This window comes from Athene cunicularia (assembly GCF_003259725.1).
Source record: "Athene cunicularia isolate RWA chromosome 13 unlocalized genomic scaffold, athCun1 chr13_part1, whole genome shotgun sequence".
NCBI classification, from domain to species: Eukaryota; Metazoa; Chordata; class Aves; order Strigiformes; family Strigidae; genus Athene; species Athene cunicularia.
In genome coordinates this window covers 8,442,328-8,457,617 of record NW_020799117.1, presented here as the reverse complement: position 1 = coordinate 8,457,617, position 15,290 = coordinate 8,442,328, and the positions used below count along the sequence as shown (strand labels likewise).

General features: G+C 40.6%; 1 protein-coding gene across 5 annotated transcripts in view; it reads right to left on the bottom strand.

Annotated features, from left to right (window-relative positions):
- Nucleotides 1-15,290, bottom strand: part of SGCD (sarcoglycan delta) — a 215,470-nt gene that overhangs the window by 25,735 nt on the left and 174,445 nt on the right. For all 5 annotated transcript variants that reach the window (XM_026858578.1, XM_026858576.1, XM_026858575.1 and 2 more), the window contains exon 6: nt 9,989-10,061. In XM_026858578.1, coding sequence (XP_026714379.1) covers nt 9,989-10,061 — 73 coding nt within the window. The remainder of the gene's footprint in view (nt 1-9,988; nt 10,062-15,290) is intronic.

Genomic DNA, 15,290 nt, shown 5'->3' with positions numbered 1-15,290 from the left:
AGAGAAGAGAAGAGAAGAGAAGAGAAGAGAAGAGAAGAGAAGAGAAGAGAAGAGAAGAGAAGAGAAGAGAAGAGAAGAGAAGAGAAGAGAAGAGAAGAGAAGAGAAGAGAAGAGAAGAGAAGAGAAGAGAAGAGAAGAGAAGAGAAGAGAAGAGAAGAGAAGAGAAGAGAAGAGAAGAGAAGAGAAGAGAAGAGAAGAGAAGAGAAGAGAAGAGAAGAGAAGAGAAGAGAAGAGAAGAGAAGAGAAGAGAAGAGAAGAGAAGAGAAGAGAAGAGAAGAGAAGAGAAGAGAAGAGAAGAGAAGAGAAGAGAAGAGAAGAGAAGAGAAGAGAAGAGAAGAGAAGAGAAGAGAAGAGAAGAGAAGAGAAGAGAAGAGAAGAGAAGAGAAGAGAAGAGAAGAGAAGAGAAGAGAAGAGAAGAGAAGAGAAGAGAAGAGAAGAGAAGAGAAGAGAAGAGAAGAGAAGAGAAGAGAAGAGAAGAGAAGAGAAGAGAAGAGAAGAGAAGAGAAGAGAAGAGAAGAGAAGAGAAGAGAAGAGAAGAGAAGAGAAGAGAAGAGAAGAGAAGAGAAGAGAAGAGAAGAGAAGAGAAGAGAAGAGAAGAGAAGAGAAGAGAAGAGAAGAGAAGAGAAGAGAAGAGAAGAGAAGAGAAGAGAAGAGAAGAGAAGAGAAGAGAAGAGAAGAGAAGAGAAGAGAAGAGAAGAGAAGAGAAGAGAAGAGAAGAGAAGAGAAGAGAAGAGAAGAGAAGAGAAGAGAAGAGAAGAGAAGAGAAGAGAAGAGAAGAGAAGAGAAGAGAAGAGAAGAGAAGAGAAGAGAAGAGAAGAGAAGAGAAGAGAAGAGAAGAGAAGAGAAGAGAAGAGAAGAGAAGAGAAGAGAAGAGAAGAGAAGAGAAGAGAAGAGAAGAGAAGAGAAGAGAAGAGAAGAGAAGAGAAGAGAAGAGAAGAGAAGAGAAGAGAAGAGAAGAGAAGAGAAGAGAAGAGAAGAGAAGAGAAGAGAAGAGAAGAGAAGAGAAGAGAAGAGAAGAGAAGAGAAGAGAAGAGAAGAGAAGAGAAGAGAAGAGAAGAGAAGAGAAGAGAAAAGAGAAAGGAGAAGAGGAACCACCTGCCAGCTTCTGCCTGTGCTGCCGGCACAAGTAGCTTCTGCATTTCCATTTCCTCCTTTCATGGGACATGAGTGTGCATAATGTGCAAGATGGGTCACCGACCGTCTCCAGTCCAACACTGCTGAGCCAACTCACTGCTGAGCCCACAAAGCACACAGCAGCACACAGCTGATGCTGACACACTAGTAATATATTATTAACATTCTAGATGAAGTAGAGACCAGGGAAGCAGCAGGGGTCCCCAAAGAGGGACACAGGTTTGACTGCTGAGTCAGGGATTCTCCTTAGCCATGTGCTACCTCTGCAGAGCTGAGTCCAAACACTATTCAAGAGCAGGGAGTGACATTCCTTCAGTGAGAAATCAGCAATGCTATTTGGTCAGAAATTATTACTATTTGAAACAGCCAGAGGGGCCACAATAACCCACAGGATAAATCCATACTGCAAAATACACATGAGGAGTAGAGCAGCAGCAGCCACTGCACATTAAAAAGATAAAATCAATTCAAGTCATGAGGAAACAACATAGCTACTCCTGTTTGGCCTAGAGAAAACAACTCTATTCCACACAAAACATAAATTCAGAATGAAGATACTGTAGGCACAGTGAACATTTATGATTTCTTTTAATAAGTACACAAAATACTGCTTTCAAAAGAAAGGATCCCGTCACAGTTATGGACACATCTTTCTCCTCTCTTTAATAGGTTTATGCAACAGCTATTGATTCCTGACTACAGTCTAAAGTAAAATTTGTTTATTTGTAAAAGTGTCCTTTTTAATCACACTGGACTTCTCTACCTCACTCACACTAAATAAAAAGTATTATTGCCTTGATACAGTCAAACCCTCCAGCATCAGCAGACAGCAGTAGAAAACAAAACCCTGAGGAACTTCTCACTTGGGTTAAGAAATCATCTGAACTGTCCTTCCCTGTTTTGTATCAGATAAATGAGAAGTCTGTGTTAAATTATTGGTTTTAAGGAAACTGGTTTGTAACTACTACTCCTCAAAAGGCGAAACCCCAGTTGCGGTTCCCGTGCTGGGCTCTGCATGGCTGTGGTCGCAGGGACCTCTGTTTGCTCTCATGTGAAGCCTCAGCAGGGAGACAGTCCTTCCTTAAAAGCAGGTACTGAGTGCTGAGTAAGGCAAAGATTTTTATTTTGCCTGCTTTGCTCTTCATTTCGGGTTTTAGAAATGCGAGATACACAGATGGTGAGAATTATGAAGGGACAGGGAGAAATATTAAAGAAAATCACATATTTTTCTACCCCAAAGCAAACATAGTGCTCAGTGGATTATATTCCTCTCATTTCTTTAAGATAAGAACAGTGTTCAAAGGAAAAATCTCCTCTTCTGAGCTATTCAGTCATTTTAAACATGGTTACATCCTAAATATCACAGTATTTGCAAAGGATTGGTATCACAGTGACAGGTGGGTAAGGTGCTTTCCTTGACACCTTTCTATTTACTTCTGTATTTCATGCTCAATATCCTTGATACAAATAGCTCTATCTCAAGTACAAATGTTATGATAAAACAATAGTTTCTGAGCCTCTCATGGAGCATTACAAATGCCACATCCCAGACCAGCACAGGAGATTCACGGTGAAGCATCTCCCAACTACTCTATGTAACAGCAGCACCAGGCAGACTGCTGCAAGGCAAACACATTGCCCCCAAATGGTCCTTAGAGCCTTCAGACCGGGTATTCCTCCCAGGGCACAAAAAGTAAGCTATGTCACTTCGGAACATAGTAGCCCTCCTTAGTCATTATCAAAACGTAAATGAAAGGCAACATCTTCTATAAACGTCTGCATTCTAGAGGCTAAAGAGTATTTTCATTATTTTCTGTAAGACCTTCCAAAATATATCACTTCAGGGAGCAGACTAACCTACTAGACAGATACATCATGTTAGATGTGTCACCATATCCTTTTAATCAGTGCACAGTCAATATTCTGTATTATATGAATAACTAATTAGTTTCACAACTTATTTCCACAGATGTCATTGCAAAATCTATCTGAAGAATGTCATCTGCACTTGAGGGAAGGACAAGCATTGTAATTAAGTATTAAGCCATTTCACCAGTGAGAGTCTGCCATGGAGTGTGAAATGGCTATAATTCATATTTTTAAGACCTTGCATTTATTAGCATCTATTTTCTACTGAAGGTTAGCGGTGTGCTGCACAGAGAGTTAAAAAAAGCAAAAAAAAGCTCACATTCTTATTATTCAAATGGATATACGTACATGTCTAACTGTACAAACTGGTCACACCGGTAGGGTTTCTCTCAAGTCCCAGAGGATTTCTGGCTCGCACACCTTTGAGAACGGCACTCGAAGGTTAGATGAATGCTCTGATTATGGAGCACTCAACAGCAGTGACATTCTGCCGTTGAAAGCTAATGACAATCCTGGGCACAACGCACCTAGGCAGGATACAGATCGTGTGTACAAGAAAGATATTCAATGTGAGATAACAGTCAGGACTGATGATTAATATCTCCCAGAAAAAGGCTTTGTTTGCATTAGGAAACCCCTACAGAATAAATGCAGAGAGATATTAATGAACCAGGCTGTTGTATTTTATTCAGGGCCCAGGAAAAGTTAAATGGGTCTCTGTCTGGAGCCATTGCTCCAGTTGCAATTAGACTGCTTAATTATACGCAGAAGAAGAGGAGTCTTGTGTATCCTCCCATCAACCACCAAATGGGAACGATATTTCCACTGCTCTCTATGTCATAAACTATGTCATTTGGCATCAATGTCCTTTAGAAATCTGCCCTTTAATTCCCTGTTCTCAGTCCTGTTTTCGCTTGAAGGGCCACAGCTCTGGTGGGATATTCCCACTCTTGCACTTGCACGTGATCACACGTTCCTGCAGCGCAGGGTGCACGAGGGCATCTGGGAAGAGCCACTCACCCTGCTGCAGGCTGCTCAACCACCAATTCCAACTGCTTTGTCTATTTTCCCTAGCTTGAGCCTATCTAATTTTTTACTTCTGCAATATACTGTGTTCAAAACAGCTTTGTGACAGGCTCCCCTTCCTGCCAAGCCTGCTTTCACCATCCATTATCCCTCTTTGAAGCGGATCTGCCTGTCCATGGACAGATGCTATTAGCAGCAGTGTGAACAGGGCAGGGCCATGATTTATCCAGCCAGGATAAATCAGCAAAGCTCTGTCAATGCCTCTGCTGCTTCCCAGGTGTGTGCCTCCTGAACATCTCATCCAAATCTAGGCTTCACCTGCTAAAAACAGGGAAGGAAAGGACAACAGGAGCTAAATCCCCTCTTTATGGTGCTGGATGTGAAAGAGATGAAGGCCGTTAAGAGAAGATTTGCTGGGGTAAGGAAAGAAAACAGCAACCTCCCTGTCCCCCTTTTTGCAACAGGAATACTTTAACAGATGGAAAGCCCCAGCAATCAACTGCCTCCTTAACTCCAAGCCTTATATCTACTGGTATAAATAGACCTTAATACACTGCCCACAAGAAGCCTATGGAAAGACTGCCTTTGACTTGGGAGGGCCGTGCCTTGTCTTCTACAATAGACGAACAGACAGCAGCTTTGAAGGGATGTCGACAGGAGGAAAGTCTAAAGCAAAGTGGCTGTTGCTGTGAAATCAAGTGTGAATTCTGCTCTGAGAAAGTTTCATCCAACAGCAAGTATTTCAGGAACCTTTAGCCATCCCTGGAAAATTGTTAGATCAGATGTAGTCTCCTAGATTAGAAAATGGAAAGTGGTGAGGACCTTTGTTATTCAAAAGAAACTCATACAGGTCCCCTTAAATTTACTTGAAGTTTAGCAACCAGGAACCAGTTGTCTCATTTTAGTTGTATGCTAATAGGTATGTGTTGACTTCAGTGGAGACAGTCATACAAATCCAACCCATCTGTGTCATATGAAAATAGTTATATTTGTTACAATGGGGAAAGTAAAGCTCATCCCAAGGCAAAAGTCTGTTGTCTTTTAAGCTGGTAGGACTAACAAAATTATTTGGATTGACTGGTGTAACAGAGAAAAGAATTGCATCCTTTCTGGTAAATCTATTGGAAAATAACACCAGCTAGATACAAAGCTACATCGGTCATTTTTCCCTTGGGAATTCCCAAATGTTTGCTGCAAACTAAACAGTGCTTCAGTATCACACACTAGTCTTTATAAATGACTTCAATTTCTCACCAATTACTTCCTCTTTAATATAATTCATTTTTTACATTTCCTCTAATTTTTGTTCTCTTAATCTTTATTAACGTAATGGGTTTCAGACAGAAACATTATTTGTGTTCATACGTATTGCAAATGTCTCTGCTGCCTTGTGAACCAGCTGAGAGAAACCTTAATATGATAAGAATTATTGTTTTGCAAAATGAGTATTGTTACATTAGCTGAGCACTGTATTTAAATTGCTTTTTGTTACAATAGGTCTCACTTGGACTATTTGGGTAGTTCAGTACTGTACATGGTAAGGTAGAATTGCACTAATAAAATCAAGCTGCAGGTACATTTCTTCTGCCATTTGGTACTTTCAGTGCTTCATAATTAACTTTGGTCAAAAATTACCACTTCAAGCCCAAGGGATTAATTCTCCCTTAACTATATTTGTGCATTACAGGAAAAAACAGTCACCCCTTGGTTTCCTGGCCTTGGATGAGTGGTTTACCGCATTTTTAACCTACAATAATTGTGGATGAATTCCAGGTGTGTGCTTGCCCCTCATGGAGTGAATTTCATGCTGTTTGATTTCTTTTTATTTAACTCTGGGAACAGAAATGCCCTAAACCAGGTTTTCATGCTCTGGGTTCCCCTGCCCAGCACGACCCGGATGTTGGGGAGGTACTTACTCCGAGGGCTCCGAGCCCAGGGACCAGGATGGATGCTGTAACACAGCACCCATCTGACACACACCCTCCCAGCTTCTAGCACTTAGTAGTTTAACAAAATCCTCCTGATATTTTTTCTTATATTGGAGCACCCACATTCTAATCCCCTCCACACAAATTATTTCCCTTCTTCCTTACTCATTGGCTAGTCAAGCCTTTATCCTTCACCTTGGAAGAGTGCTGACCTCGTGTTTGTTGGACAATTTCTGTTAGCCTCTTTGGCATATATTTGCCTTTTGGAGGAAGATAAATAGAGAAAGGCAGGTGATTCCTGCCAGCGTCAAGGAGAGACTCTCAAGACAGGCTCTTGACAAGTTACTTGGGTGCTACTAAAATAATCCAGTGAGAAAAGGTCATCTTGAATTCAACTTTCATACACAGGCAATCACATTACCATATGTCAAAGGCACCAACCTGCATTAAAAAGAGACAGTGCAGAGGAGTACAAATATTTCAATGTCCAAAAAAGTGTCCCAAGTTCTCCCCCTAAACTATTTTGGGATGATACTGAATGACAATGTTAAACATTACAAGAATCTGAAAATAATTTGAATTTGTTTGCTTTCCTTTTTACTGATTTTGACCAGTTTAGAACCCAATTAATAAGTACCAAAACCTCCAAGAGTCTAAAATTACTTTAAATAAGTAAAAACATGGAAATGTTCACAGAAGTACATAAAATAATTTTTCAAACATCTCTAGTTCTTAGGTCATTATTAAAGGATTTTCTAGATTTTAAATAGGAAACATGAACTGTTAATGACACCCTGCACTAAAGAAGACATTTATGAGCCCTGGCATTCCTACTACAACTGATACTGATACTGACAGACACATGAGTCTGTCTGCAGCACTGGAGAGCACCTGGAAGATTCAGCAGCAAAGACCAGACCTGGCTCAAACAAACACCTAACCAATTCTTGCAGCCTTGTGATGGGCTTAGTATGTAAGGAAAAAGCTACGCACATGTTGCCACCTGAATTTTCTCCATCTAAACCATTGCAGACAAAAATGATTTAAAAAGGGCACAAAAAAAAAGAGGACCACACCTTGTCTGTTCTCCAGGACCGTGACCACCTTGTAGAGCAGCCAGTTACTAATAAATGAATTAGGCTGTATGAATTGAATGCCATTCGTCAGCTAAACAGGGACAGAAATTCTGTTGAGAACGTGTGTGGTGTCACTTGGAGCATGTCAGTCTTCGTGACACATGGGCATGACTGAAGGCCTTTGGGAGATGGGAGGAAAGGAAGGAAAGAAACAGAGATGACTGGCACAATAGCATACTGCCGGAAATCAGTCTGTCTGTTAAGAGGAGGAGGAAGGGAAAGAAGACATACAGATGGTCTGACTCCCAGTGGTGACAGGAGCAGTTGGTCTCCTCTCTTTCTGATAGTGACAGTCGCTGTCACCCTATTTTGAAGTCTCCTAATGAAAAAGTGGGAGTCAGTACGGTACTGAAAAGAGCAAATGGATAAATCACGTAACTAATCGTAACCATTTGGTCTAGGAAGAGTGATGGAGGTTGGTGGTGCCTGGTGACAGCCTGCAATAGCTGAATGCGCACTTTCCCACTCTGAGAACTTCAACCTAAGGAGGAAAGAAAGTTTGAACTATTTATTACAGAAAAAGGTCTTTTAGAGTCAAGCTAGCTACTGAGTGCATGTTTACAATGCTGCTTTCCTAGCAATGAATGACAGCTCGGGACCCATAGGCTGCCATCTCATTCAGTCCCATTTCACTGTAGCATCTTTTTAAATAGGCCAAAAGGACAACTTATGCACATACTTTGCTATCAAAATAGGAAAGTACTAAAAAATGTCCCCCAAGAGTAAGATTATTTTCTCTATTAACTCTGTACTGCACCCAAAAGGCACCATTTTACCTAAGAAGCAGCCAGTGCTCCAACATGTAGAGAGAGAGATGGATGGTTCTTGGTTGGGGAAGGAATAGAGCATTTGCTCTTGGGAAACCTTGCTTTCTCTACACAGTGCTATCATTGGCTCTTTTTTTCTCAGGGTGGTGGAAAAAACATTTATTTTTGCCAAGATAAGATTTTCAGAAACACATAAAATGTTTTAGGACCCTATGGGACATTTTTTTTTCAAAGTAAATTCTATTTAATGATTTTCCCTTAAAAAAAAAAAGAAAAAAAAAGGAAGAAAAAACCCACCAGATTTTTACAGGCTTTTTCTTCACCCATTCCACTCATTTCAAAGAAAGTCAGTTATCTAGCTCTTTACATAAAACAAGTGAAATAACAACATGAATTTAAAGCAGATCAAATATACTGAGAATCAACCCCTCACATGGATGCTGCCAGTAATTCATTTCAATTTCATTTAGCTTAATTCTTTTTGGAACGGAAGCATACTCAATCAGATTAAGGCCATTTTAATTCACATTTGTCCCCTCTAATATGACACCCTACACTTACTTGGATTAAATTCCCCTCCCATGTTTAAAAAAAGTCTTAGGTAACCATAAACTTGGACCTAAACTTTGCATCTTTTTTGCACTACTGAAAATTGGACATGGTTTTGTAAGTTATTTAGATGCTGTTGGATACTTTAACAATGATCTTGTTTTTTTGTTTGTTTGTTTGTTTTCTGAAAATGTCACTAAACATGAGCTGTGCTAGAAAGCCTTTGTCACCTGAATCTCATGTACAAGTCCATCCACCCTCTGACTGCTCATTTGCTTGGTCCACCTGGAGAAACGGAGGCTATGGGTGCTCTGCACCATGGCATTCTGCCCTCCTGGAGCTCCTTCCATCACAGAAAACCCTGGAACTGCCTTGGCAACTGCATGTCAGGCTGAGCAAAGGACCCTGTTCGGTTTTTAAAAGAAGTATACCAAGATTGGGAAAAACCACAAAGTATGGTTAAAGTCACTGCATGGAGAAAGACAACAAACTTTCATAACAAACACACCACCACTGCACTTGATGTCTGACATATGATCCCCACAGTGCAAAATGGGAACAATTAGAGTGTTTCTAGAGAGAAACTGAAAAACAGAGGTAGACCCAAGGGAAGGCAGGCAGGATATTATTCATCTTCCACGGTGATCTAGCTGGGCTGTAAGTATCCCCAGTATCAGAGCAGAGAGAGAGTTAATGAGAGGTCCTCTCTCATCTCGGTGCATCTGCAGTAAATCTGCAGTGCTCATGCATAACTTCAGCTGTCTGAAGATTGCTTCATCTCCAGCAGCTTCTAGGAAAGGAGAGTTTGAAACCCAAGAACTAAGGACAAGGTGTCCTGGATTTTTTTTTTTCAACTTTTCCCTCTCTCTCTTTTTCTAACAAAGGATAATTAGAGCATTGATGGCAAATACCTACAGCCCTCTTGGTCAGAAGATATCAGGAGATTCAGTCAATAGTTCATTAGGCCATACGATTAGTCTCTTCTCAGAGACTAGTCATCCAAACTAAGCTGTAGTGCTATACCTTTTTTTTTTTTTTATTTTTTAAAAAAATGCCCGGCATTAGCTTGAAGGCAAAGCTGGTTCCCAGGAGCTGTGCTGTTTATTCCCTCCTGATATATTGCTGTCAGCAAGCAGCATCTCTGCGAGTGTCAGCAGTTACATGCATGCACAGCTAGAACCTGTGTAGGTCAGGGAGGGTCTGCATTTCTGCAAGACAGATAATGCTGGAGAGCATTATCCTTTTGCTTGCTGCTACTCCCTGTGAATCAGTGTAGACTCCAGTAACTCCCTGCACAACCAGGAAAAGATTTCTCTATTTTTTTTCTCAAATGCTGGGCCCAGGGTAGGCAGAGCATGTTACAGAGGAGAAACGATACTCTCATGACCCGTGATTGCCTTTAGATTGCTCATATTACATGTAAACATGGCAGTCCCTTTTCTTCCATGGCATCCTCTCGGTCATGCCTTTCAAAGTGAATCCCCAAGCTCTTATGCAAAAGCACAAAAGATGCCCAGCAGTATGCACAACTCCAACAAGGTGCCACTGAGTTACCGTTAAACCATATTCCAACGTTTACCTTAGTTCCTTGAAGGGGTCTGCCCTGACATTGGGAGTTTCTATAGATTTAGGGAACACTGTGCCTTCTGCTCCTGAAATCACAAAACAAAACAGAAGACAAATTGTAAACATCATAAGCTGTTATCAGGGGAGTGATTGTCAAATCATACCTAGGTGCAATTTAACCCATCGTCTGACCCCATTTCTCTATTCCACATATCCCTTCTGTCCCCAGGAAAAGCCAGACCTTGATCATCTGAAATTGGTTGCCTTGATTACAACTGGGATTTGCCTGTAAACTGCACTTCTGGCTGTAAAGGCAGCTGCTTGCACCCCGACTGTGGGAAGTGTTTGCCAACCCAGCTGATGGAGGGAGCTTGGAAAAGATACCCTATTGGTAACCAGGCATCTAATCCAGCTAACGTCCCTCATTAATGAACTTGGATGCATGTCATGACATTATTGCTTTTGCTGGGCTCTGAGAGATACTCAAAGGAGAAAACCAAATTTTGTCTCAATCACTGCAAATGCCTCTCCAGTCAGCCTGTGCTCCTGTCTGGGGAAAAGTAGGGAGGTGTCCACCTGATGAAATGCAGACAAGCAGGCAGCAAACTCTGCTCTAGTTCCAGCCCAGCCACTAATTTGATATGTGACCCAGAAGTCATTTAACTTCTGTTCATTTCCCCCTTCTCTTAGAGATGGTGAGGAAGGCAACACTATCCCCATTTGCTGACTGTTTTTAGATTGTGAGCTGTAAACTTCTAGGTAATATGAACAGCTTTCCTAAGTTTCAGGTCATTGCAATCTTCTGTGGCCACCTGCATAGCCTAGGTTGGGCCACTTCACCCAGCCATCCCTGCACTGGGTCTGTATTTTGTGACCGAGCCATGCTGTCCTTCTAGGAAGATGCGCTCTCCCTATACCATAAACCAAAGGCAGCCCATGCCATCCTCTGATAAGCTTTTCCACTAATTGTTCTAATTTAAAAATATGCATCTAGTATGAATTGGTCTCACTTCAGCTTTCAGCCACTAAATGTTGGGTCCTCAGGTGCCAGCCAATCATCCCTGCATGAGCAGACTCTCTACCTTCTGCAGATAGCTACTGATGGTGACCCAGCCACACCAACCTTCTCTGATTCTTTGAAAAGTTACAGCTTTCTGAATCATTCACTGTGAAGCAGATTTTCTGGACTTCTCATTGCTTTTTTTTCTGAAGCCATTTCACTTTTAAAATACTCTTGGGACGCGGGAGTCGCCAAGTGCTGTCACTGATGCTTTATGCTGCAGAAAATAATTTCCTCACTCCCATTGAAACTTCCAATTAAAACACGGATAAGAATGGTACTGTTTTATACACAGCAGTGCACTAGAAATTAACGTTCACGTTCTCTAATATACAGCTGCCTACTCAGTGAGCAAGTATAACCTGTATTCTTACATTTAGACCTGTGTTCTTACACATTGTGAACAATTAGTCATTCATTATCTGTAGTCATCACAGTTTTTTCAGTGTCAGCATGCAAACAGCACCAGTGGGATTTCTTAATTTCATTTTTTTTCTTTGATAAAGCTATTGGTGCAAACTACAGATCCTGATGAGACCTTTTACATATACTGTATGTATGTAGATCTCTCCTAACACATGCTTTTACAATTGTTACCTATGTGTAGTCTGGAAGTCACCACTACAGAATAAAAAATGTTCTGAGATGATGCAAAAAATATTAATACAACACCCTTCTGTAACTTCTATTATAAGTGAGAAACACCTGTGGCTTCAATAAGATTACACTTTCTTTGCAGGGAAACAAATCAACTAAGCTGTCCCACCACGTTGAAGAAAAAAACACAGAATGAAAATAAGCACTCTAACATTTATAAAAAACCCCAACACCTTTTAAACCTAGAGATAAACAAAGTAATCTCAAAGATGATAAAAGCAGTCTAAAGTTTGAAGCTTTATACTTGGGAATTGAAATTGATCCTATGGCACAATACAGATATTTAGCTCTTAACTTTACTATAAACCTTCATCGCTACAAGCTGTCAAAAGCAGTTGTAACTTGCCAGCCATGAAGGTTATTATTATCAGATCTGTCCTCTCTCAACAGTTTCCAAATGATTTAAGTCTCTGTTTATCCACACAATTGCCTTGGCTATTAGCTTTGCAATGAAACTTAGCAAAAGATGCAGCCCGCACACATCTGCATAATAAACCAGTGACTTTTTGATGGGAGGAAGATGAGGAAGTGCAGCTGAGAGGTGCATATAGATATTCTTGCACCCTTTTCACCTCCATTGCTTAAATAGTGACCTTATGCTGGTAATTTTAATTCATTTTTACACACTGTAAGTCAGCTACTTAGGTTAAGCAAAGCCCAGATAATGATCTGCACATAACCAGAAATGCCTGCAGAATAAGGAGAAAGTTTAACATATTTCTAATGACTTGGGGTTTTCCAGGCTCTCATCATTTAATTTAAATGCAGGAAGCAACTTTGGAAACAAAGCCAGCAAAGACTCCAATGCAGTCATTTCAGGAAGGCTGAAAAAAAAAAAAAAAAAAAAAAAAAAAAAAAAAAAAGTCTGCTATTCCTTTCCTCCATCTCATTTTCCTTTCCCTACACACAGTTCTTAAACTCTCTTTTCCTGTCACCTTTATTCTCAGATCCATGGAATAGTCCCTTATACACTGGGAACAGCAATGAGATCTCCAAATCCTTCTGTTTCTCTCCTTTGATATGAATTAGGAGTGAACACTACCTGCCTTGATAAGGCTTCCTGCCTTCACAATACAATTTCTTATTCTGTTTTAAGAACACAAGATCTCCCAAAGGGCCACCTGTCCCTGTCACCAAAAAGGACATTAGCCACGAGGGGATGCTCAGGGACCCAGACTGGGACATCCCTCCCTTGACTCTTGGCTGTCAGCAGCTGAGGGATTCCTTCAGCTGGCTGTGTAACCCAGCAACCGGAGAGACACTGATAAGCTTTCACCACCTCATCTAATTACCATTTTAAGTGTCGACATTTCTGTAGCAGGGTCTCACAGATGAGTTAAATACTCTGGAGAAGTTCTTCCCTTGTTTTTAACCTGCTGCCTGATGATTTCACTGGATGATTTTTCTGCCTTGGACTGTGAAAAACAGTAAATAACCACCATTTTCTTTCTGTGCTACTGGAAATTTTATACACCAAAAAAAGTGCCCATTCCCACCAGCTTTCTCTCTTCTATGCTGCAGAGTTTTGGTCTCTGACTGGGAGACTGGTGGCTCCTGCAGCATGTCCCAATGGAAACGACTGCCTTGGACATATTCCATTAAACTGGACATTTGTGTCAAAGTCTGGCTCTTGGCCACTATGGAAGTCCCTAGCCAGGCTGTGATAGTATCAGTGTTGGATGGTGTTGCAAATGAAGGCATTAGGCTAGTGGAAGTGACATCATTTAGTGGTTTTACTGAAAGCTTTGGCAAAAAATGGAGGAAAGTTTCAAGGAAGTGTGATGTTGACACTGAATTGGGCTATTCTGGCTCTGCAGAGAACTGGGATGTCAAGAAGAAACATATATTTGTCCTCAGGAAGTGGAAAGAGAGAGGGGGGTGTGAAATTCAAAAATATAAAGTCCAAGGTCATATGCTTAGAAAGTAGTAAAAATGTCTTCTCCATGTTGGATGCTTCCAGGATGAGAACATCCCTGGATAAAGACTGATTGCTGCTTATGATTCATGGCAGCAGGACAGGGCCAAACGGGGGGCAAATATGACATTAAACTGAAAGGCAAGAGGCAAGTCTAACCTCAACATGAAAATAATCACATTATTTTAAAGATCATCAGTGAATTCCTGAATTATTATGTAGCCTCCAGCTCAACCCCAGTGAGGAAAGTATAGTCATGACTGCAAGAACGGAAAAAGTCTATCCTACAAAAGAAGACTGGAAGGACTTGGCTTTTTAGCTTAGCAGCATGATGGCTAAGGAAGGACATGAATGCTGTGTATAAATATATTAGGAGGATAAATAACATGAAGGAGAAAGAACCACCGGCTCTAGGCCAATGTCGTCATGAGAGTAAGTGGCAGTAAACTGGTCCCAAATACACTTGGGAAGAAAAGTAAGCATTTTCTAGCTAAAAGAGGAGCAAAAATGGGAGCAGCTTTTCAGTTAGATGGGATGGACAATCTAACAGATTTGACAAATTCATGACTATAAGACGTGGTGTCTCAAAACCAGGGGATAAGATTTGCAGGACCAGAAAGTGCATTCTATTGTTACACGCCTCTAGTCTTATTTTCACTGTCCTCTACCTGAGGAATCATGGGTTTTGGCAAATGATATTAAGGCACAGATCCAACAGTTCAAGACTTAGCTGCTACAATCTTCCTTCTCAATCAAAGCTACTATACCCCGTTCTCACTTTATAGAGTATAAAGCAAACATAAAAAAAATTTATTATTGTACAACACAGCTTCTGCTTCCTGAATTATCTGTTATTAAAACATTTGATATCTACCATGAAAAATGCATAATACAAAATTTCTATTTCACTGCAAAGTACTGAAAATATTTTTTTTTCATCTTATGAGACTGCTGCTGCTAAGGATAACTTACCTGCAAACAGCCAAAGACAGTTATGAGAAAACAATCGTATAATTTGTATTTAAACATACTATACTGTACATCCCTAGGCAATAAATTATTCTTTCTCACAGTATTATATCAGAGCGACTTCGATTAAAAGCCATACCTACTGATTCCCTCTTCTGACACTGTGTAATTTACCACCAATAAATGTTCATAAACAGTTTGACTGAAAAATCCATAAAGCCATTTCAGCTTTATTTTAAGTTCCATTTAATGTCCCTCAAAAAGGATTTCATCAATGTGTTTCCATTAGCTGGTTCTCTGCCCAATAACTTAATTCCACACAATCAGTCAGGAACTTATAAAGCATATGACAGGATCTACCTAAAGTGTTTTGAATCACCATAAAGATTCACACAAAGAGTGGTTGGGGTTTTTTTTTCTTCCTTCTAGTGCATAAAGTGTGAGGGCACAAATGTCAAAGACCCCTGTATGTGTTCACTTCATGCAAGCACAAAAATCAAGTCCTACGGTGAGGGAACATTTACAGTTCAATGTAAGTGTTTGGGGATTTTTTTTCTTTCTTTCTTTCTCTTCTTTCATCTGAGACTCAGAAGAAAGGCTGCCTGAGAACAGGTATGTCAAATAAGAGTTTGTATTTTCTCTGGCACTAGCAGTTTCATAGAAGCCTACTGCCATATTCGGGAGATAAGCCTGGTTGTGGTTTGGAGCACTGCA